The sequence below is a fragment of the Neolamprologus multifasciatus genome, chromosome 12, assembly GCF_963576455.1.
Source record: "Neolamprologus multifasciatus chromosome 12, fNeoMul1.2, whole genome shotgun sequence".
In the NCBI taxonomy this organism is placed as follows: domain Eukaryota; kingdom Metazoa; phylum Chordata; class Actinopteri; order Cichliformes; family Cichlidae; genus Neolamprologus; species Neolamprologus multifasciatus.
The window spans coordinates 16,786,397-16,810,285 of record NC_140450.1 but is presented as its reverse complement, the minus strand read 5'-3'; the positions used below and the strand labels follow the sequence as shown (position 1 = coordinate 16,810,285).

The 23,889-nt window shown below is 39.7% G+C and overlaps 1 protein-coding gene across 2 annotated transcripts in view; it reads right to left on the bottom strand.

Moving 5' to 3' along the window:
- Positions 1–23,889, bottom strand: part of bmpr1ba (bone morphogenetic protein receptor, type IBa) — a 71,623-nt gene that overhangs the window by 25,356 nt on the left and 22,378 nt on the right. For both annotated transcript variants that reach the window (XM_085179191.1, XM_085179192.1), the window contains exons 2-3: positions 23,761–23,829; positions 2,316–2,732 (exon numbers count right to left, since the gene is read on the bottom strand). In XM_085179191.1, the coding sequence (XP_085035317.1) occupies positions 2,316–2,421 (106 nt within the window). In that variant the 5' untranslated portion in view covers positions 2,422–2,732; positions 23,761–23,829. The remainder of the gene's footprint in view (positions 1–2,315; positions 2,733–23,760; positions 23,830–23,889) is intronic.

The following is a 23,889-nucleotide window of genomic DNA, read 5'->3' as shown; positions in this document are numbered from 1 at the left end:
TCAATCATCTGTATGTCAGCCGATGAATAGGCCTGTTGCTGGTCCAATCAGTCATCTATGCGTAAGCCAATAAATGCGACTAACAGGCCTCAGGAGAAATGCTTTCTGAATACAGTTTGGACAGTTTGGATCAGCACAGTCCCTTTTTTGTGTTTCTGTTTATTCTGTGAATTTTGCTGATGCCAGCAAATAAAATAAGACAATGAATTAAATCCTAGCATCTCAAATTCACACGCTAAGAACTTAAAGGCTATTCAGCACAGAGCAGTGTTCTAATGCTTACATATAAATAGTCATTTTTCATTCTTTTAGCTTCTAAATACTGGCAATGCCGGGAAGGATTTATGAAAACTGGACTGAAGATTTTCTCAGCAAATGCCTTACAAATAGAAAAAACACACACTGTGAATGACTAACTAGGAGCATAACACAAACAAGAAGTCTTGGGTGAGGTCCAACATTGTGTCAGATTTAACAGTTCTTCTTTGTTGGCAGCTGTTCTGCGGCATCTTGGACGGAGGAGTCGGCGTTACCGTGCATCTAAAACATGTCGACACTTTGTCAGTTTGCACCCCTGTGCACTCAGGTGTGCAGTTTCATGCTTAAAAGAACATAATATTTAAAATAACTGTTATTCCTTCCAAAGCTCCAGTTATAAATTATGAAGCAGCACCTGAAAACAAAGAGAGTAAATCAGAAGTAGGGAGCTCGGCACAGACTGCTTCTGGAAAACCACCCAGTGACAATGACAGGAAAGATATACAAGACAGAGGAGATGACTTGCTGCCAGAGGTCGCAGGAAGACCTCGGCACATAACATACTGAGCATGAGGTATGAGCGTTTGCTGGCTTAACTTCAGGGCTCCCGGCTGAAATAGCCTACAATGACTTTAAATAGATCAACGATAAAGAAAGAGATAGATAAATAAACACAGACACCATCATTCATTAGAAACACTGTCCAAATCTACACTCTGTGTTTAACTGAACAGTGGAAAGACTAACATTTAAACTCTTGAAAACCAAACTTTGTTTTTAAATTACTGATTGGGAGGAAAATCTACAAAATGCTCTTGTTATAGTTAACCCTAGAAGAGGGCATGAAAAATAACAGAGGCAGCGAGTCAGCCCTTAAAGCTGAGCTAGGGAGCACCTTTTTATTGTCGCTGGAAAAAAAATTCAATATAACATTTAAGGATGTTGTAATTGAAGTAGAATTAGACGAACCATAGCTTCTTGACCTTCCTTGAGGCTTTAGAAAATCTGGCTCACGTCCACAGATTTGAGTTAACTGCACTTCTTTTCAGTCTGGCATGCAGAGGGTCAAGTGAAGTATAAATGCAGTAATATAAAGACTGAAAATGTAATCATTTGTGGTAATCCCATCAGTTAAGCATAAGACTTTCACTTAGGAGATTGGGGTTCAAATTCGATTTGAAGATGAAACTCAGGCACTGTTGAATAAGACGAATGAACCGTCTCCTGTCAGACTCTTTATTTCTACTTACTGCAGCTTTAAAAACAAGTGTGATGGCACTAAACGCAGCAGAGTTTTGAATCTGACACGTTCTCCCTCCAACACATAACAAATCACAGTTGAGATACCAAACATGGTCACAGACAAAGCGGCCGGCGCGTGCAACATCAGTGTCAGTCTGTGAGGATGCATTTCTCAGTGTGCTTGAAGAAAATGACAAATATATTGTAAATGAACTGACATATGACTCAGTTATTATTGCAGCATAGAGTGCTTTGAAAGGGGTGTGATAATTCATGAAATGGGAACATCTTTCTTGTTTTTGCATCACAAGCCGCTGGTTGAATATTAGCTTCAGCAGCATTCATGTGCATGTGTTAAATATGCAAATTAAAAATCATAGACTTGCTTGAAAATGTGTCGAATCAAATTTCTCGTTTCAAAATCACAGCCCAAAGGAAGAGACAAAACACTGCCCTGTGCTTATTAAAAACCTTTTCATAATGACATGAAAATCAGTTATAACGCACAGAAAAAACAGCAACATACTATAGATATTAGGGATCGTGTCCACTTCATTTGCATTTAACGTTTAAAACAGATTGTCATCATGGACTGCTTTCACAAAATTAAGGGCAAGGTATAGCACAGGTTTAAGATGCAAGACTTAATGAGTTAAAAACTGGTATACAACAAAAAACTGTAAAGCAACGCTTCACAGTGTTAATGGGAGTAAGAGACGTAATGAGCTGTTGTGGAGCAACTTCAGCACGCAGCTACTTAAAAACAGCAAAAAGTTCAAGGGAGCAGTCAGCAGAGAAAGTTTGCAGTAACTCACCGTGTCCTTGCGCATGCAGAGTGAACAGTCCAAGCAATAGTAGAGAACTCCAGCTCCAGAAGCAGAGAGACAAACAGCGCTTCAGCCTTTCTCCCTGCACTGGCATGGTAAGAGTGTGCCGCCGCTCCTCTCTTCTCTGGTCTCCTCTCTTCAGCGCTCTCCACGCGATGGGATCCGCTCACACGCCGTCGCTCCTTCTCGGTGCGTATGTATGCACCAGAGAGAGAGAGTGGGTAGCAAGAGAGGCGGGGGTAGTATCAGGCATGCGAGCTCCTGAATCTGTGAGTGCGAATGTGTGTGTGTCTGTGTGGGTCCACCGAAACGTGAGAAAGTCCACACCACACAGAACACACCGGCAACAGCAGCAGCAGTTGGAGATGATTGTCCCCCCAACCCTCTCTGACAGTAGCAGCCCAGCTGAGAGAGAGAGGGAGAGAGACAGACAAAAAGGGGGAGTTTACTTCACTTGCCTTGTAGGGAGGGCTGGCCCTCTCTCTCTCCACACGCACACACATACACACACACACACACACACACAGGGAGGGAGGACATGGGTGGAAAGAAAACAGGGGCAGAGAGCAGACAGGAGCAAGATGGGGTTTAGAAAAAAAAAAGTAGGAGGAGGGTGAGGAGGACATTGAAAACAAGCAGCACTATCTGTGGGATTCTGCACCTTTAACGGCTTATAGATATCTGTTTACACTTTGTTTTGGAAATAGACTCTGTTAATAGGGTGAGATTGACATAAAGTGTTGACCTAACAATAAAGCAGTACTACAATTGATCAAACAATACATTTCAGATAACTGCAGGAACTAAAAAAAAAAAAATCATATAACATCCACTACTTCCTTTCATGCAATTGCAGCGGATCGTAATTGTTGTGCGTTTGCATGGCCTAAATGGGAAAATTGGACCATTGTATGTTCAGTAAATATATGAGAATAGCTGAATATCAGAGTAACTGCCAACAGTGGAGGTACTGGATAAATCTGTGTAGTACTTCAAGTATAATTAAGGGAAAAAAATATACTGTATATGGAAGAGGCCCTACTTTAGGTGTGGTTTAATAGAGTGGATTTGAATTGTTCATGTTAACACATAGGCAGGCTAACCTGTAGTGTACTTAGACACCCTTTATGCATATGGTTTTGAGCCTAAGGCACTGACCTTTAGCTTTGGTCTTCAGCAGGCTGGAACGAACATATGCAAAACAACATTTGAATAAAACTGCACTCAGGTTTGTGTCACCGACGACTCCACAGTCTGCACGGCTGGAGTCGGGTTTATCATTCCGAAGAATTCTGCTTTAGAATCCCAGATTTACGAAAAGCTACTCAAAACACCTCTTCACACAGTGGCGTGCTATTCAAGTAGCTGGCCTAGACACTTTGAAGGAGCTGTTAGAGATTACATCACCCAAGCCTGGAGCTTTTATACTAATAAATAAATGGGTTGAGACACTCTAATAGACCATTTCCTTTCCAGAGCTATCCTCTTGCCTGTAAGGCATGCTTTCGACAAAACCGTGTGTGTGTGTGTGTGTTTTTGTGAGAGCGCACGTGCGTGTGTGCTGGTAACACTTTGCTTTTAGCTGAAAATATGACAGACCTGAAACACCACAGAATGGGCAGCTTTTTTTTTTTTTTTTTACTCCTCAAAACACAAAATGCTGAACATTGAAGTTTTGAGGTTAAATAGATGGGGTTTTTGTTTTCATGTTAATCTGCCTCTTTGTTGCTGCCGCTGTTCTTTGCACTTCTTTTCTTTCTCACACTTGTTCATGTTGGTCATTAAAGGCAAACAATAGGCTGCCTGGCTCCCTCGCTCTTCGATGAGAGCAAAATATCACTTCACAAATAAACCGTCCTGCCCTGCCGCTGCCCTATCGTCTTTCTGTCTGCCCTCATCCTTGCCTCTCTCAAGCCCTGTTCCCATACAAACAGTAATAAATGTTCTTGTCAATTTTCCTCTCATGTGAAAGAGAAGATCCAGTCTCAGTTTTTGAGGCAGGATGTCCGAGCTGGGGATGTTTAGCAAATAAGAAGCGGCCACTTGTGTAACTTGATATTTCAATTAGTATTTTGACAATTAATTAACCAAATACATCTAGTTGGTGTCTTTCTTGCTACAAGATTACAGTGATCTAATTTTTGAATAAAATCCATACATTTTTTTTGCCCTTTCTGAACTTCTAAAAGTCCTGGATTTGGTTGTAAAGTCAAAATTTTGAAGTGACCATTCCAGATAGGAACATTTTCCATTTTGGAAAGCCACAGCAAAGTTTCTCCAGTTTCATGCCTTCCTAAATGACACACAGCTTTCTTTATTACCATTTCTACTCTTTCCAAGGTTTTTTTTTAACTAACAAACTTAGCTGCCCTCCCCCTCCACTTCTGTGTTTCTCTTCTCCACTCCTTTTCCCACTCCCCTCCTCCAGTGAACCAGAATGTCATTTCAAGCATGTCTAACCACGGGAAGCCTTTTAAAAAACTGTGACAGCATTTGCCCCCAATCCCCAATAGCTGTGAAGCCCTGTGTGTGTAAGCAAGTAATGAATGTCTGTGGTGATTTGCTTGAGAACAGAATATCATATGCAGATTGAGGTATGATCCCTTTAAAAGCTGTTACTTTAAAGGTACTGTAGACCAGTGCTCCATGACACACACACACACACACGGAGGCTATTCTTCACTGGTGTCACCCTCATGCTGGGTCTATGATGAATGGCTGAGACTGTCATGAGCGAAGGATGAGCAGTAAGAAAAAAGGGAGAGAAAAAAAAGCACAGAAAGGCCTCTGACAAGAAAAACAAAGGGGAGAAGAGGGAAGAATAATAGATGTCTGAAGCCTTTTAGAGGAAAGCTTTTTTGAAGAATTTAGATAACAGAAGGAGGAAGTTGACCTTTAAGGGATATTTAGAGGAATTCAAATTTAAGAGCAAAAAAAGGCTTATACTGATAACAGGAGGTTAAAGACATAAAAATACAAGCAACGCTTCTACTTTACGTCACAAATGAGTTACTCAGATGTCTTTAAATCTGATGCAGAGACCACTGTTTATTCTGACTGCTTGTATGCTAACAGTGTTCAGGCCCCTTTACACATTCAGATTATAAATCTCAGCAAGTGCTTGGGGTCAGTAGTTTATTCAGCATCCACTCTTTCATCATTTTTGACGAGCTGTCATAACACAACAACTTCACTTGTCAGTAGCTCTCAGTGTCAACACTTCAAAGGAGGTGGACTGAAAGTTGCCAGTAAACACATTTAATTTCTGATCTCGGAAATTAGAAACAAATAATACATCTAATGAGTTGTTAGGTACAATTCAGAAGTTTCCTCCTCGCCAAGTGGACTCTATATATATCGCACTGCACAATCTTAATTAGCAATCCTGAACTATCGCCTCTCCAGAACTGCAAACTATTAACTGCCGTGTCACCCGTGGTTTTATAATACCTTGGAGATAAATGAGAAAGGGTTCTTTCTATTAAGATCAATGACAGCGAATGGGAATATAAAGATATGCTAAAATCACTTTCAGTTTGTAATCATGCCAAAGCAATATAGTTCAAGATTTAACACAGAATGCATACATCTCCCAATCTTAAAACAGTTTCAACCCAGCAATGTGCTGGATAGAGATTGGCACCCTAACTCATTGCCGTTGCTAATGTCATAAGCTGCAAAGATACCGATATTATTATGGAGATGGACCCAAAGTTTCTTATTTGAGGTCTCTCTGATAGACCTATCCCAATAAGAAATTGAAGAATGTACTCTATTACTTACTTGCACTGCAGTGAAGAACATCTTACTAAAGTGGATTAATGTAAAATAACCAAGCGTTAAAGGCTAGTGTAGAGTGCTGTTTTATTTGGTACTGTTGTTTTACATTTTTTGTCTTTCTGTTTGTTTGTCTAAAAGTGTGTGCTTAAAGATTTCAGAATGGATCCATCATTTGCTTGTAAAACTGGAGAACAATAAATATATTTGGAAGAAAAAAAAACAGTCATGTGGACTGATGTGGATTAAGCATGAAAATAAAAATCTGGTATTACTTATATTGCTAAGGTACAATTATATTAACTAGGAGAGCTGCAGAAGCTCTCATTATATGTAGACAACAGCTTTATAATTTGAGTGAAGTTAACTAGATCTCTGTAGCATGTTGCTAATCTTATAGAAGGTCTCTAGCACTGAGACTCTTCTCACTCCTCGCCTTTCTGTCATCAGATCAAGAGTACCCCCATCATCTATAACTAGGGATCTACAAATATTGTGGTACCATGGAATTGCGTGCCATTGACCTTGACTATCACTGGCCTTTTTGCAAATACTATGACGAAATGACTGCTGTTGTAGCTGTTCAGAAAGTATCAGTTTTGTATGTAGCTTTGTTGCCTCACAGCAAGAAGGTTGTGGATTTGAATCCACCATCAGGCCGAGGCCTTTTTGCGTGGAGTTTGCATGTTCTCCGTGTGGGTTAGTATGTCTGTGTTAGCCCTGCGACAGACCGGCAACCTGCGAAAAAAAAACCTATCCATAGCGATATTGAATAGAGGGTAAAGTAGATACGCAATTTTAACTAGATAAAGGAATAAAAATTACACATTATTTATACAGTATTGTTGTTCTATGTTTTTTAAAACAGTTGAATGTGTAGCAGTGCAACAGTGTTAGGAGAGTCAATTTCTGATTACCAGAGTACTCTTTTTTTCTTTCTTTTTTTAAAAGTTGGTGTTAAGACTTGAAGGTTTTCACAGGCCACTTACTGTAGGAATTTCTGTCTGGGCTCAAATTCCAAATATATAAATGGACTTGGCATACTTGCGACTCTGCATATACCTATTCAAACACATTGTCTCCGCATTCGGATTTCTTTGGGATTTAAAAACCACCTTACCTTTTCCTGGCTCACTTTTAGAAGCATTTATCCCTTTATTTGATGTGTGAACTGACTAAAAGACAGGGGATTAAATCCATTTTAGTGAAACACCTCCGTGGCACAGCAGCACATCTGCTAATCCCCAGCCATTCACTTCAGCATGTCTTTAAACTAACAAGAGGTTTAACATAATCTGCTTTAAGTCTGTCCATTCACTCCTATTCACTGGTGCATTTACATAGCAATCCTTTGTAGATGTGGGAGAGCTGTGTGTGAGAGTCGCGGTAGTACTTCCTCTTCCTTCAGTCCATTTGTACCCTCAGCTCCTTAGCCTGAGGGAAACCTAAATGGTGGTTTAGTTGAGTTCATTTGTTGTTTTAGTTTTAAAATGTTCAAACAAAGCACTGCAGTTAGCAACAATTTAGATCAAGACACGTAGGGAAGACATGATTAAAATGGTCTGTAAGGAATGTATGAAGTGCTGTGTGCAAAATAGGATAGGAAGGTAATGATTAAGGATGGAGCAACAGGGCTGCAAATTACAGGTGATGCTAAGCCTTTTCACCCCGACTTAAACGACATAAACTCACCAGTGAAAAATGATTTCCTGCTCCTGTCGCAAACACAGCCAACAAAAGTCATCCTAGGGCCAAGGAATTGGTGAGAGGAATAAGGACACGAGGAGTAACACAGAGTTCAGGGAGATGTTGATGAAGCAGTGAAAGAAACTAAAGCCTGTCAGGTCCTGCTCTGTCCTCAGCACTAATTTGTTCTTGTTTGACCTTTCACCTTTATGGGAAAATACCTCTGCGGCACTGAAGAACCCCTTTTCCCCCACAAATATGGAAAGATAAAATAATAATATATTATTTTATATTATTTAGTAAGCAGTTACAGAGTGATGTTTAGATCACTTCAGATGTTTAGATCACTGAATGTATTACCACTTGATCAAATCATAACTATGACCAGTATTTGTCCAACCACAAATAAGATATTTATTCCCTCCCTGAACTGCATGTCAGATGCTAGTAGGAATTTTTTCCATTTAGTGAGATCCTGCCAGACAGGATTTTTTTTTTTTTTTTATAAAGATTTATTTTCCTTTACACTCACTGGCCAATTTTTTAGATATGCTGGGTCAGACCCAGGCAAGATTTATCCAACCTTCTGTAGCCTAAATTCCCTGATCTTAGCTGAAGGGAGTGGCACCCAATGTGGTCTTCTGCTGCTGTAGCCCATCTACTTCAAGGTTCACAATGTTGCGTATTCAGAGATGCTCATCTGCACACCTTGGTAGTAACAAGTAGTTATTTGAGTTGCTGTTGCCATCAGTTCAAAGCAGTCTGGCTATTCCTCTCTGACCTTTGACATCAACAAGACCTTTTCACCCAGAGAACTACTCACTGGGTTTCTGTCCATTTTTCAGACACTTCTCTGTAAACCCCGGTTCTGTGGTAAAATCTCAGTAGATAAGCCTGTCTGGCACCAACAACCAAGCCATATTCAAAGTCACTGAAAACACCTTTCATCCCCACTCAGTTTAAACTATAGGAGGTCGTTTTGACAATGTCTGCATGCTTGAATGTGCAAATGAATTGCTACCGTTTGATTGGCTGATTAGATATATGCATTATAAAGCACTTAAACAGGTCTAACTAATTATATGGCAAGGGAGTGTATATTATTTTCCATTTCCTGTCTAGCACGGTTAGGTTTAGTGAACTAAACTAATTGGGTAACTTTAGAAAAAGATCCTCATAACATACACCACTTCAAGATTGTCATCTGTGTCTCATGTTTTCTGCTAGAAATCTGGTCATGTGGGTTTTGGATGGTCAGCAGGGAGTCTGTGCCAAACTATGCTTAACCTAAACCTTATTATGAGCCTTTGCTTTTTTTTTCTCCAAAAGGAAGTCAAGTCCCCTAAGGTGACTGCGTAAACAAGTTTATACCCTCACAGCACAAGTAACACAAAACACACATTCACACATCACAGAGAGTTAGGTGTTGGGCCACTTAAACTTAATGAAAGCCTAATGATAGACTGGGAATTGGGTTTTACAGCATGTTATTGTCATTGTGAAACCACTCACTGTATCACTTTACAACCGCCATAAAATCACTGAAAGGGATATGTGATTAGGGCGAGGTAGAAGAAAACTGAGACGGAGTATTAGGTATCCACAACTGTAATCATGATATCATAAATATTTCAATTATTTTCTTAATTTCTTTTGCATATATCCATGATGAATGCCCAGGTGTACCGTCAAACTATGTAGCAAACAATGTTTTTCTAGATCATTTCAGAAAGATTAATGTCCTGTTATTTTGCACTTAGGCACACAGCACGCAAAGAGAGAATGAAAGCCTCGAATATTACTTTGATGTTAAATGTTAGTGAAGACACTTTTGATTAATAGGAAACAGCTAAATAAGCAAAATAGGAATCATAGGATGTCGTTTTTAAGAGAAGGTGAAACATGCACACACACACGCACACACACACACACACACAAACTGTGAATCTAGAATAAGCAATCCCCCACCTTCCACCTCCCTCGCACACATACCATCACCCCCAGACCCCCACAATCCCTTGAGGAATAGGAAAGGGTGCTGGGAGGAGGAACTAACTGGCCAAAAGGGTGGAATGTTAAATTTGTCTTGCTAAGGTAGACATGCACACAGAAAACAGAAGACCTACTTCCTGAGTGGGAGCAAAAAGGAGAGTTGAGTTTTCCCACCTGCTTCGTGGGATAGTTTTTGCTGCCTACTTTTTCTGATTCATAAATGAGACAGCTTGCTAAATACTGCAAAACACAATCTGCAGCCACCCACCAACACTTTTTTTGTTCCCCACAATGACTGGCCTCTGCTTGTTTATCCATCTGTCACATAAAATATCTGATACAGCTCTAGCTGGAAATGCGATCAGACTTTGAAGAATTTTCTTCATCTGGTTGGCACTGCTAACTTGGATTGTTAACATTAATTATGCAACGAGTGCATCTCAGCTCTCAGTGCAACACCGCAGAAAGTCAAACTCTGATGACTACTACCTTACAGCAGGGAAAGCCTCTGTGATTCTGTTTAGATGCAGTCAAGCACCTGCTTCCTCTGGTTACACTTGAGTTGAGGCATCTGTTTTGAAAGTGCTGTTTTCTCTTTATCCTCAGCTTAGCTTCTGCTTGCATCTCTTTGGTTTTCGGTTTAAAAGTGCAGATGTCTCCGAGTTACTGTGTGTCACGCTAGAACATTTTATCCAAAACAACAAGCATGCCGGTAACAACTCCACACTCTCCTCACATTTTAGTTACAGCTTAATTATTGTAGTGAAACAGCAATCTTTGTCAGCAGTACAAACATGTTAACCTATTTTATATAAGGCACTGTGCACGTGTCTTGTGCCATTTTTATTTTTCTTTCTCTTTATATACTGCCAAGGAGGCAGATTTCCCAATTGGTCTTCAGTGGTACCTCTCCTAGCTGAAGGTCTTTCACAGTTTTCTTTTGGACATTGACTGCTTTTTCACTTATTTTCAGTGTATGTCTAACCCCAGGGATAAATCAGTATTGTGCCTAATAGCCAAAGTTGTTGGTAACTTGTAAATGTTTAGCTTCTTTGTTATTGGGAACATGTTGCTAGGAATCTTTAAAAAATGCCAAACAATACTGTTTGGCAGGCATAAACGATGATTTTTGTGCCAACAAAGTACTATTAGCTGAGAACTAGGCATATCTAGGCATACCACAGTGTGCAGTGTGTCTTGAAAAAAAATTTGGAGGAAAACAATTGGAGGACAAAAGAAGCCATATGTAAAACATGGTGGAGGCTCCATCATGGTTTGGAGCCGTTTTTAAAATCTTGTCAAATTCAATCATGAATGCAGGAAAGTACCATCTGATTTTTGATCTGGAAAGCATCTGTTTGGCAATGGCTTTATTTTTCAGCATAACAATGATCGCAAACACACTGCCAATGCAGAGAAAAGGCTAAATGGCTTCCCCAGACCCCGGGACACAACATCACTGAAGCGCTGTGAGATTGTTTTGACAAAACACGTAACAAAAGGCATCAAAAATCTAAAGAAAAGACTGGGAAGACTTGGTGCTGCTGCCTCATATATTGTATTTTCATGAGTGTTTCCACATGGTTCAATAAATCACTGCACCTGTTTCCAGTTTTCCAAATAAACTAAAACAAATAATGCTATTCCAAGACTTTTGCACAGTACACTAAATTCAAAAGCCTTTATGAGAGAGAGGCATAGCATGGAAACTTTCAACAGCAGTTCAATCAGCTATAGAGAACACATATGCCTGTTGCTATTGCAATGTAGTTGCAATAGCTATCAACCAAGGGAAGATAGTGTCTTCGGGTATGTATGAAATAATCCAAATTCTTTAAGTTTCTTAGTTTTATTTCCCTTTGTCATAAATATAGTAATACTTTCCATGATTCCAAAAACACTCGTTTAAAAACACAGGGATCTAGTGTTTATAATTACCCTGTAGAACTAACCTGGTTTTGCCCAAATTATGTAGGAGTTTAGGCTAATAAAAGAGCTACACGTGGTTCTTTGGATAATGACAACTGTTTTCTCCAGCCAAGAATAGCATAGCCCAATAAAACCTTTCAGCCTCTGTGGCTGGTCCTATTCACAGTTGTTTTCTCCTACTCCCCCTCTCTTCCAGCCTTGCATATACTTATACCTGCCAGAAGAGAAGAGAAGAGAAGAGAAGAGAAGAGAAGAGAAGAGAAGAGAAGAGAAGAGAAGAGAAGAGAAGAGAAGAGAAGAGAAGAGAAGAGAAGAGAAGAGAAGAGAAGAGAAGAGAAGAGAAGAGAAGAGTCCCGTATTAGTGGTTGTTTAGGGCCAAACAGAGCATAGTGACACCAGGGGCAGGGGGCTAACCTACAAACTGCCTGTGACCCCGACACCTGCACGAACACAGGGACACATACTGATATAAAAGCACGTACACCGGTCCAGACACACACACACAAACGCACTTATTCACAGATCACTGCTTATGACACCCGCTTCTGTAGACCTGCCAAAAGGCCACCATTTGACCACCTGATAAAACCGTCTGCTAGGCAAAGCACTAATGCTGTGTAATCACTCTTCCTCACAGACTTTACCAAACAATTAGATACATGCTGCCAGCGATTCAAAATAGTTTTTTTTACTGAAGACTTCAAAGGAGAGCAATGAGAGCAAGTTCAGAGTTCAGGGTTAGAATGAAGGGAGAAAATACTTTTGATTAAAGACTCTTTTTGATTAAAAGAGGCACTGAATAGAGAAAGCAGGATAAAAGAAGAAAGATAAAGAAAAAGAACATGGAAGCAGCTAATGATGTTACGAATGAATGGGAATTTATTACCAAAGCATTCAGTGGCAAAGCTTGAACCAGCTTTAAACTTTTGTGATTTTCTCTTATCTGTTAAGTGTGATTAACCGACCAGATTATGGTTGAATTTAGCGATCTAAATCGAGCATGACCAATTCATTTGAATCTAGTAAAAATCTAATAGAAACAATGCTGGCAGTTACTCGGGCAACTAGCAACACTTTTGTTTTTAAGGGATTTTAAACTAAGTATTCTGGAGTTATTTTGGTTAGAGATTATTGTTATTTTATACCAGCACTTGGAGCTCATTCACAGCATTGGTATTGCTGTGAATGTCAGCTTATTACCAAAAATTGGTTTGGCAAATGTACTTTAAAAGTAGGATGGCCCTTTTTCAAATGCTATATGCTGCGTATATGCAGTGGCTTTGCTGATATTATAAACAGGCACATACTGGTGTCCTATGCCTGCTGAGGTTACGGCGTGTGTGCAGTGAGCTCAGTGAAGCAAATTGCTTGAAGATCAATAATTCCCTGCAACGGTTGCAGAGCTACCCATCTTATATTCTGTTTCTAAATACCAAAAGGTATAAAAATGAGATGCCGACTTCTTTGACAGAGCTGGTCTGAGCAACTGAAGTAAACTCAACAGATTTTGATTTACAGTTTGCAAGAATAAGGTGCCAGGCAGTATTTTTCTGTGAATCCTGGCTTATCTCTCACAGAACGTATGGCTTATGATTTGAATGCTAACGAAGTTAGACAGGAAGCAAGGACAAGGGGACACAGTGTTGGGCAGGGGTTGAGTCAGATGACGGAGGTGGTGGGAGCAAAGCTGGTGTCGGAAGGGTGGTGGTGGGGCATGAGGGTCTGCTTGGGGTGAGAGGCGCAGTGGGATAAGAGCGTGGGGAGTTCATGCCCCTGAAAGGCCCTTTTCGCACTGCATAAACAAAGAGATTACAGTGAGAAGGGGCTCAGTGCCGCTAACAAGCAGTGCTACCAAACACACTCGTTTAAACTCGTGCACACACAGTCACATCCTCATAGGAATCATACACGCATGCACGCACACACACACACACAAGACTATAAACACACAAACAAGGACAAGCTCATGCAAACTAATGTGCACTCACAAACACAGCATCAACTCAATAAACCTACGCACACAAATAACAAGAAGCATCACAACATAGTGGCGCCACCTGTCTCCTCTTCACCAATTAATGAGCTCCCAGCTCCCGGGATGCTACAACGGGGTGGCAATTAGCAGCAAAAAAAAAGAAGAAGAAGAAGAAGGGGGGAGTCATGAAATGAGGGAGACAAACAGACGATGGGGAAAGGGGTTGAGAGGGTAAGGGTGGAAGGGGCTGAATCAGCTAGAAACAGTCAAAGTAAAGAAAAGGGACACAGAGTGAGAAACACAGAGGAAAGGCAATGTGTCCATATAACTACTTGCATTCATGACAGTTTATTTTAAAACCCCACATTTTTAAACTGTGTTTTTTTCAGTCTTAGGTGACAAGGCAGGATTACAGACTTTTAACATGTTGAACTCACGGTTGTCCATTCTATATTGCTGTCTCTTATTTCAGATGTTTCTCTGATTTATGCTATACACTGTCAATATAATATACTTTAAAATAATGTAGAAAAACTGCATTTAACTTGACAACATCCAGGGAACTGAAAAAGATGAAAACATTTGGAAAAGCTCATTGATGCTGCTCACCTGCATGTTTTCATCTCTAACTAAGTGCTTGCTCATAGGGGGTCATATGATTGTTGGGCTTTTCTCTGTATCTATGAAGCGCCTTGAGGCGACATTTGTTGTGATTTGGCGCTATATAAATAAAATTGAATTGAATTGAATTAACTTGTGTGTTTCCTTTTTTTTGCCTCATTCCTTCTGTCATTCAGTCACACTTTGTTTCCCGTTTCTCTCTCTTAAATGCATGCACACATACACATTCTTTGTTCGCCACCTGATAACAGGCAGTCATTCATACCAACTCATGACCTCTGACCCTTGAACCTTTAGGTCTAAATACAGAACTGAGGGACCGGTCACGCATTTGCTGACGGTGACGGCTGATACAGAACTGCACACACACATAAATCAACAAAAGTTACGGTAAAAAATGTACAAATTTAAAATTCCATTGGAACAGTCTTATATGCAGCATCAATAATTAAATGAACTAGTAAATGATTAAATCATTAGATCATATGTAGATACAGAAATGACTTTAACGCTATAGGGCTAATTGGATATCCTGCATTATACTTCGTGACTTCGCTTTCAATTTATCAAATTTGCAAGTTAAAATAATAAAATGAATGTCAGCTAGAAGACACATTGTTTTCCAGTTTTTAGAGACACAGATGGCTAAAACTCTATATGTAAAATATCAAATTATATCAGTATTAAAAACGTACACTTCCCCTGCTAATAATACTACTATAGCTACAAACAATAATAACAGCAACAGCTACTTTTACTTTCTTTAAAAAATGTTTGCCTTTGATATTTCAGTGTGTGAAGAAGTGTGGATTATTAAAATGGTGACTTTACCATATGTTGAGAAACTTTGTAAATTAAAAAATCCAAATCTAGTGGCCAATTTCACAGTAAACTAATACGCCCTGACAGCTGCCAAAGCATTGATCATTTACACATTTGTCTTTGAAACACACATATGTCAATGATCTACAACATAAGCGTGACAAGCAATTACTTACTTCCATACAAAACTTTAAATTTACTGAGTTCATTTTTATTTGTGAAATATTTTGCACCTGAATGTTAGTTACATTCAAAATCCATTATGCTCTACACAAAAGGGAAGCAGACACACAAAGCACAGAGACAAACATTCATTTGCATCTCCCCCTTCTCTATCCATCTCCAGCCATGTCCACTGGCACACATATTAGGCAGGTGTGGGGTCAGTGTTAGGGTCAGAAGCCTCGGTCCAGCTCCCAAATATAGTGCTTCCACTATTTAAGGATCCGTAAGTTCAGCGCAGCTTCTCGTATGACCACCATGGGCCCTTTATGTATGGGAAAAAAGCCAAAATACCTAACACACAAAACAAGCATTCATCAATTCATTCACAGAGTTCCAGCACTAGTATTTACACTCATGTACTACATTTATACATGTAGGTCAATCAGTGGCTGTGGACAAAGTACAAAGAACATTATGACAACAGTGTGTGTTACACAGTCTGCCCCATCTACCTGCCAGCTATCAGAAAACATGAATGCTAATGTCTGCTAGCCTCTGTTCCCCAAACCTTGACCCACACCTACTTTTCTTCATGTTTCTGTTGTTTTTTCTCCCTCGCCTTTGCTGACCTCTACCCCATAGTTTGTAAAAGAGGACCTATTCTGTGAATGAAACACAACACTGCCACTCTGACCTCCAAGAATGGCCTTTGCACTCCAAACTAGTGACTTTAACACATAGAAACATGCTCATCACGAGTGGGAGTCTATTTGTTGCACACAGAGCCTGTAAAATATTTGTTTTTGCCTTTGGTGGCTGTGCAGTGAGAGTATGCATTTCCACATATGTCACGCATACTACAGAGAGAATTCACCACTTTGACACAATGAAAAACACTTAGCTTGATTTGTTGCCATAGCGAAGTGAACAGCTTTTGACTAAAGGTGATCTAATGTTATTAGTATTACTATTCGTTTGCTCAAATCAGTTTTGTAACTGATTAACAGCGCTGCATGGGTGAAAGACAATGGACATTAAAAGGGAGCACAAAATCCTAAATATTACTGCAGAAAAGAATCTGATCTGAAGATCAATCACACATCTGTTCAGCAAATGGCAGAGACAGCTTCTCTTGTTATGTGCTTATAAATAACAGAGCTTTTCAGCTACAGATAAGTAAAACATGCGTTTAAAGAGGGTACAGCTGGAGAGCCCTTTTAGAAACCTAGACTTGAGTTTATGATGAAGTCAGACTAAAGTATATTTAGTTCTACACGAGTATACGTTATTAGAAAATCTACAATCCCATATCCAATCAAGTTGGGACAATGTGTAAAATGTAAATAAAAGAAGAGTGTAATGAGTTTCAGATCTCACAAACATTTCATTTTGATTAACCACAAAATATATCAAATGTTTAAATTGAGAAATTCTACTATTTTATGAAAACTATTTTATTATTTTAATTTGATGGCAGTAAACGCCTCTCACAACAACATGGCTTTGCAGTAAAAGCATCGATGTGCTGAACTGGTCTGCCAGCACTTCAGGCCTTTCACCAACTGAAAACCTTTGGCACATCATGAAACATGAATATAACCATGACCAAATAGAAATGATGTATAGCTCGAATCCTATATCAGTCAGGAATGGGACAGGCTACACAGTGGTAAGCATGGCCCGGCCCCAAATTTTTTAGGATGAGTTGTTGCATTAAATTCAAAATCAGGCCATTTTATTAAAATGGTTCATTTTCTCAGTTTAAATATTTGATATGTTTTCTGATGATTGGTCCGCCAGCACCTCCGCACCTGGCACACAATGCAGCCAACCCCTATAGCACCTCCTTCAGGTGGTGGGCCTGCAGGAAGATGGGCCCATTTCCCTTTTTTGGGCTGTGCCCGTCTGGGCACCATGGACTAAGGCATCCCCAGGCCTGGCTCCTGAGTGGGGCCCTGGGAACCATATTATGGGCAGGGTGAACTGTACCCTTGATGTTCTACTCATAGGGTCTTCTGAATCGCTCTTTGTCTGCTCCCTCACCCAAGACCAATTTGACATGGGAGACCCTACCAGGGGGCAAAAGCCCACGGACAACATAGCCCCTGGGGTGCCTTGAACACACAGACCCCTCCACCATGATAAGATAGCGATTCGCAGAGGCATTTCTGTGTTCTATTGGGAATAAAATATGGATTTCATGAATTTTTTGCAAATCATTTAATTGTGTTTTTTACCATTTTGCAAATGCCGTTATATAATATTGTATAACTTAAAGGTCGGAACCCTGTCTGCGGAAGTGGATACATGAGTTCAATAATAGAATCACTACTGTATAGTATTATATAGCTTATAGTATTGATGACTGTGGAGGCCATCTGAGTCAAGTGAAATCACCATCATGAGTCAAGAAACTAGTCTGATATGATGCTCTGTTTGAATTTCAGCAGGTTGTCGTCACCGTGTCTACAGGTCCAATTGCATTAAGTGGTTGTCATGGAACCGGCTGACTAGATGTTTGCATTAACAAGCAGTTGAACAGGTGTGCCTAACAAAGCTTGTAGTGAGTGTAAGTTGTACCATGCTCTGGCATGTGCGTGCATATAACAACATATCGGTGAATGTGTTGTCTGCATGTTACACTAAATCAGGTGTAGAGCACAATCAGTTCACAAACCTAATCACTTTGTGTTTACGCCATGACAATGAGGTGTCAAGCGTTCAGCCAACTCAGATCAAATTCCTCACTAGAGGAAACTGGTTTAGAGTCACCACCTCTTACGGCATTACATTGTTGTAGTTCTTTCTGCTGTGGTCTGTCTTAATCATTTTCCCTTGTACGTTAAAAAAGATATCTATGTGTAGTGTGTGTGTGTGTGTGTGTGTGTGTGTGTGTGTGTGTGTGTGTGTGTGTGTGTGTGTGTGTGTGAGTAGGTGAGCTGTTGCAACATTATTGGTTATTCTAGAAGATCGGCCTGTGACATTTAATAACAAGCTGCTGTCTTTTCATCTAAAATACCAAGTGATCCAGCTCAGTATCAGGTGCAGAGAATAGATGAAGCCCTGAACTAGCCCGACTTCACATACACAACCACACATGCACATAATGGCTCTACTTTGGTCTTCAACAATGCCACATTTGTCTAACAGCTGATCTCCACATGATAAGACAATATATTAGGCAGAACACCCCCCCCACACACACACACACACACACACACAAAGACACACACACACAATCAAGTCTACAGATGGCTATCATATTTACATAATCATTAGTTGTGGGTGAGACTGTCACGATCTGTGTGGTGTTCCCAGTGGTATTTGAAGCAATTATTCTTTGATGGGCCTGTGTACACAAACACGCAAACACAGTGTATATAAATACACTAAAAGACAGTTAAGAAAACGGGTTGGAAAAAGCACAAACACAAACTGAAATCACCTCTCACAGACTGATCCCCCGGTGACAAAGGCAGTGACACGCACACACGTAAAACACACACACAACCTGACCCCACTACCCCTCCCTACGGTGTAGAGAAATTACTGCCACCTGAAGCGGAACCCCCCGTCCATCATGGGAGGCCCACAAAGCCCCACAGGTGTCCTTTAACATGTCCAACAGTCCCCTCCTCCCCCCCAGCTCTCCATGTGTCCATTCATCTGGCTGCAGTGGAAGACATCAAAACAAAACATCCCTGGGGGGAAAACCTCAAAGCTAAACATGCACATGAATTGCTCTCTGGTGAATGCACAGCTTGGTGCTTCCAACACTGTGACAAGACAATCAGTCTATTAAATGTAGATCTCGCAAGTAGAATGTTTAGGCTACGTCCACACTAATGCGTTTTCGTTTAAAATCACTGAAATCAGACGAAAACGCCGTTTAAAAATCTATCCAGGCTAGTGTGGACATAGCCTTAGTCCGAACAGCAGTTTCCCTGTCAGATCTTTTCTTTTGCACCTTTTTTTTTTAAATGATATGCTGCACAGTTTAACTACAGTATTCTTACTTTGTTTACTTCTAATCTCTAATCATCTCTGGTGTCTGTGTGTATTTGATCTGTAGCCAGTAACCAAAGCACAAAACCCCACATCTTGACCAGATTTGTAGCGTGAAGATGAACACGGCGAGTTATAAGCAACAGGTGGAAATCACTCCAAACCACAATGTGTTTCTGAACATTTCGTCTGGCTGTGGTTTAAAGAAATGTTACCAAATAAAACTAAATTTGCTTAAAATGGAGTTAAATAGAGCAATCACCATTTTGCGCTAAATAGCATTGAAGTGAAAAGTACAGAAGAACCGGCCAGGTCCAGTCACTCTACATTACCAGGCAGCAGGCTGACGATACGCATGGCACCAAACAAATGTTAAATCACTGTCAAAGCTTTCTCTGCACTAAAGTTGTGTGTGGGTATCTACTGCCAAAAGCTAAAAGAAATAATAATAATATTTAAAAGAAAAAGAACTCCACGGGAACATACAGTCTTAAGACAACAGCTGTGCAGATATTGTGCACAGGTAATGAGACAGGCAGGCAGGGATGAAGCAGCGATTGCCAGAGACAGAAACACAGACAGGGAGGCAGTCAGTTTTAGAATAAACACCGGAGCTCTCAGTGTCGCCCAGGAAGAAATTCTTTTCTTTGATGTCAAGCCACGTGACCTTGCAGCAGTCTGAGGAATTGAAGCACTGTCCAAACAAATGTCAACACAGCTAACACCCTCAAGGTCAACGTGCGTGTGCCTTCAGTCTAAAGTTTTGGTGTGTGCATGCTGAGAAGATGGTGGGGGAGGGACATGTACCCAAAGGCTTGTGGACTTGGACTTGTTGATCAGTTACATGTTTAAAATTTACAGATGGTATTTTAGAGAAACAACCCTTTTACTTTACTTTTAGTTTACTTACAGTATGCTTTTAGTTGTATTTATTTGTGTCCTCTCACTCTTCTTTTTTTCTTGTGCATCCTTTTTTATAGCTCCAGCAAACTGCTTTTATGAATTATCAGTTGGTTTTGAAGCCAAGAATCTATAGCTGGAAATAATGTTGAGTTTCTATGTATTCAGTAAATGCTAGACTACAACAAGCTAGCTAGTACTAGCATAAAACACCAAACTGTCTACTGAGATGTCAGTGATTGAGCTGTATTAGTTATTGTGCATGTCCAAAGTGTAGGTTAGGTTTTTAGATGGAATAAGAATTTTAAAAAGCAATATCTGCATCTGTTTTTATGTTTTTGCTTACACTTTTCTGTTACTTACATTTATTAAATGTTGATGGCAATTTAAAAGTAGGGTTTTTTTAAGTATAAAGTGAATGGCAATATATTATACTATAATTTTAATTAAATCTGAGTATTTCCACATTCTGTGACATGCATGTAATACCATTGTGTCGCTATATATGTTAATAAATTAAAATGCATTAAAACATTAAGCATTTAGTGATAGATTTTATTTATATATTTTGCTTTCATTTTGTCAGATCAGGTCAGGCCATAATTTAAATAATCACACATTTTTGCACTAAAAACTCACTATAGTATTAGACTAGCTTATTACCTTAAATGAGTGATATAACCAACTTATGCTTACAAATGCTTTAAGAAAAACAAAAACACCTTCTTTTGTCACTGGAGAACACAATACATGTAAGTGTGCTTTCTGTTTTGGCTCATCACAGATGAATGACTCCAGAAACCACAATGGTACTGCTACACTTTGAATACAATCCTCTCACTGCTAGTAAACAGTGGTGTCCCATTGCAGTAGTTTATTTAGGAGTCTGTTCTAACCCAAACAGGATTATGTCAAAATCCACTGCTCCCTCTTTTAGATCACTAAGTACTTTCTGCTGCTGCTATTGAACACTGTGCTGATGGAGCGAATGAACACCTGTTTGTGGAAAATAAAGCGACAGGGAAGCAAAGAGAATGAAAAGGGAAAGGTGTGGCAGTCAGAAAAAACATTTCCAGAAACCTTTCAAGAAAAGCACTTAAGATCTGTCAGATAAAACTTAGCTTGAGCCTGTGAAACCTTAAAATATTTACTGAATACTTGAAACTTTAGAATGCACATTCGCTATCTTTAACATGGGAGAACTACGTTCTAGTTAGTCTTGAAAGCATTGTTTCCAAGTGTTGGTTTTATCTTCTCAGTTATCTTGGTTTTGCTTTGTTTTTGGTGAATGCAAGATTTAGTCAGTTATACTAAGGGAAACAGAAGAATTTCAGCTGAATAGAAATGCTTCCTGGGTCTTGTTATAAGCCACTATATCATGACTTGAAATACACACTAGTGTATTTCCATGGAAATACATAAACCATGGAGCTATACTCAGAAAATACAGGCAATCTAAAGGCCCCAGTGTTACAAATCACTATTAACACTCACATAAGAGGCGATTTGCTTCTAACATTCAGTTTCATTTGCTAAGGTCACCAATGTCAGCTCACTATTTTTATAGTTACCATTCTAAAGAAATAATTGGAACAAAAGCATTTATCAGTTGAAGAGCTTATTGCACAGTCTGGTTGGTATCTACAACAAAAGCACAACAGACGCCACTGGAGTGAGATGTAATGGAAAAGCATCAGGAAGCTTCTTTTTTTTTTCCATTTACAAGTTCATGACCTCACCAATGGTTATTTCCCTCTTCATTTACACTTATGTACTTAACACACACACACAAACTTGCTGGTGTCTCCAATCTGCAGCGTGTACCTCGGGTTAGAGCCCTGCTATGGTGAAAGATGCTGTTGGCAGCACACCTGTGTGTATATGTAGGTTCACTTTTCTGTCCCTGCAGTTCTGAGTGTGTCAGGTTGTAGGTGTGCACATGAAAACATCTCCTCATGTTACAGCAGTAATGGCTCTGCTAAAACCTGTGTCTCCCACTCAGTGGTTCCAGGCTGCTGTTTAATACAGGCCCTGCAACTGACTCCACTGAAGGCTCGACACCTTCCTTAAAAAGGAGCTAAGCTACTAATCAAAGGAGTTTGAGCACTCTGGTTAGACATTTAACATTTAAATACTGCATGACATGGATTTGGAAACATGACATCTACAGCATTAGACATCAGTCATAACCACTAGAGTCAAAAGCCTTCAGTTGTTTTGTTTATATTCATCCTCACATGTCTACTAATTCAGTTAGACTAAATCATCGTTTCCATCTACAACAGTTTATATTTGGCAGCATGGAATTGTTCTGGTCCCCCTCTGCTCTTCCAAACACATGCAAGAGAAGGCAACAGTAAGATACCTCCTGCAGAACATAACAAGCATCACTGGCAACGGATATGTCACTGATAACCCGGGGTTGCAAAAAGGCTTGCACATGTGCGGCAACTGTAGGCAGGATTAAGCGACATAAATAGTCTGCCTTTTGTACGCAAGATTTGCACAGAAGGGTATAAGCTAAGCGGCCACTTGATGTGGGTTTGCAATGATATCAGCTGCTATCAGCTGATCTACCAGGACGGTGGCAGACTGCCTTTGAGTTTTTGTTTATCTATAACAGAATGTTCATTTTTGTCAGTCTGGATCCATGATTAACATAATTCATAAAAACAAGAAGCTAACAGAGATCAACAGCAGAGACTTCAGATGAGAATTTCATTTCACTGTATGTACGTAACCAGGACTACTGTTGCATTACCAGCTGCTTCTAATTTAGGTCTGTATTTTTATATATCAATTCAGTCATGTATATGTTGATAGCATAAAGTATCAGTAACAATCAACTATGTACATGGTCTCCTTATTCTTTGCACACTTTCACACCATCTTGTGTGATAGATAAGTCATCTGTATCTTGTAGTGTGGCCAGAACAACACTAAAAAAAAAATAAAAAAAAAAGACAAGGTTTTGACTTAATACCATTTTGCCTTCAGTTGTTTAGTGTTTATATTCATCCTCACATATCTACTAATTCAGTTAGACTAAATCATTCATCCTTGTATGTGGCCAGGACAGCTTATAGACGCACTCATATCTCTCTCCATTTTTAGCAGCAGCAGTTTGTAGCCCTGGTTGCCACATTCACCAAAACAGAAACCTGAATGTATCTGAACCTCAGGGGCCACCTGACAGAAAGCTTTTTTGATAGCAACCTTGCTGAGGTTACCACTGCACTGGATATTTGGTTTGATTCAATTTCCTAATAGACTAGCAAGTGATTATGTAAACAAGAGGGGAGCTTGTTAACCTTGAGTAAGATGTTTTGGGTCAAGCTTAATGTAGAGCTATTTATGAAGGACATGTTATCACTATCTTTGTGTTACCCTAGGCAAACTTTGAATTTCAGACAAACATGAAACCGTGTCCATTTACTGCCGTCCTTTTTAGGCATGTACACTAGATACATTGTGGGTTATTTTCGTCAGAACAGTTTACTCCAGCTTTAAATCTTTGTATTTCCAGAAAAATCCTAGTGATATGAATGATTTTTCTCTTACCAGCACTTGTAAGCCAACTTTTGTTGGTAGGGAGGTTGGTAGGTAGGGCTGATCACACTTCTACAATCCCTGTGTGCACACAAACAAAACACAAATAAATCAGTCTTCACTTTACAAAAGTATATTTAA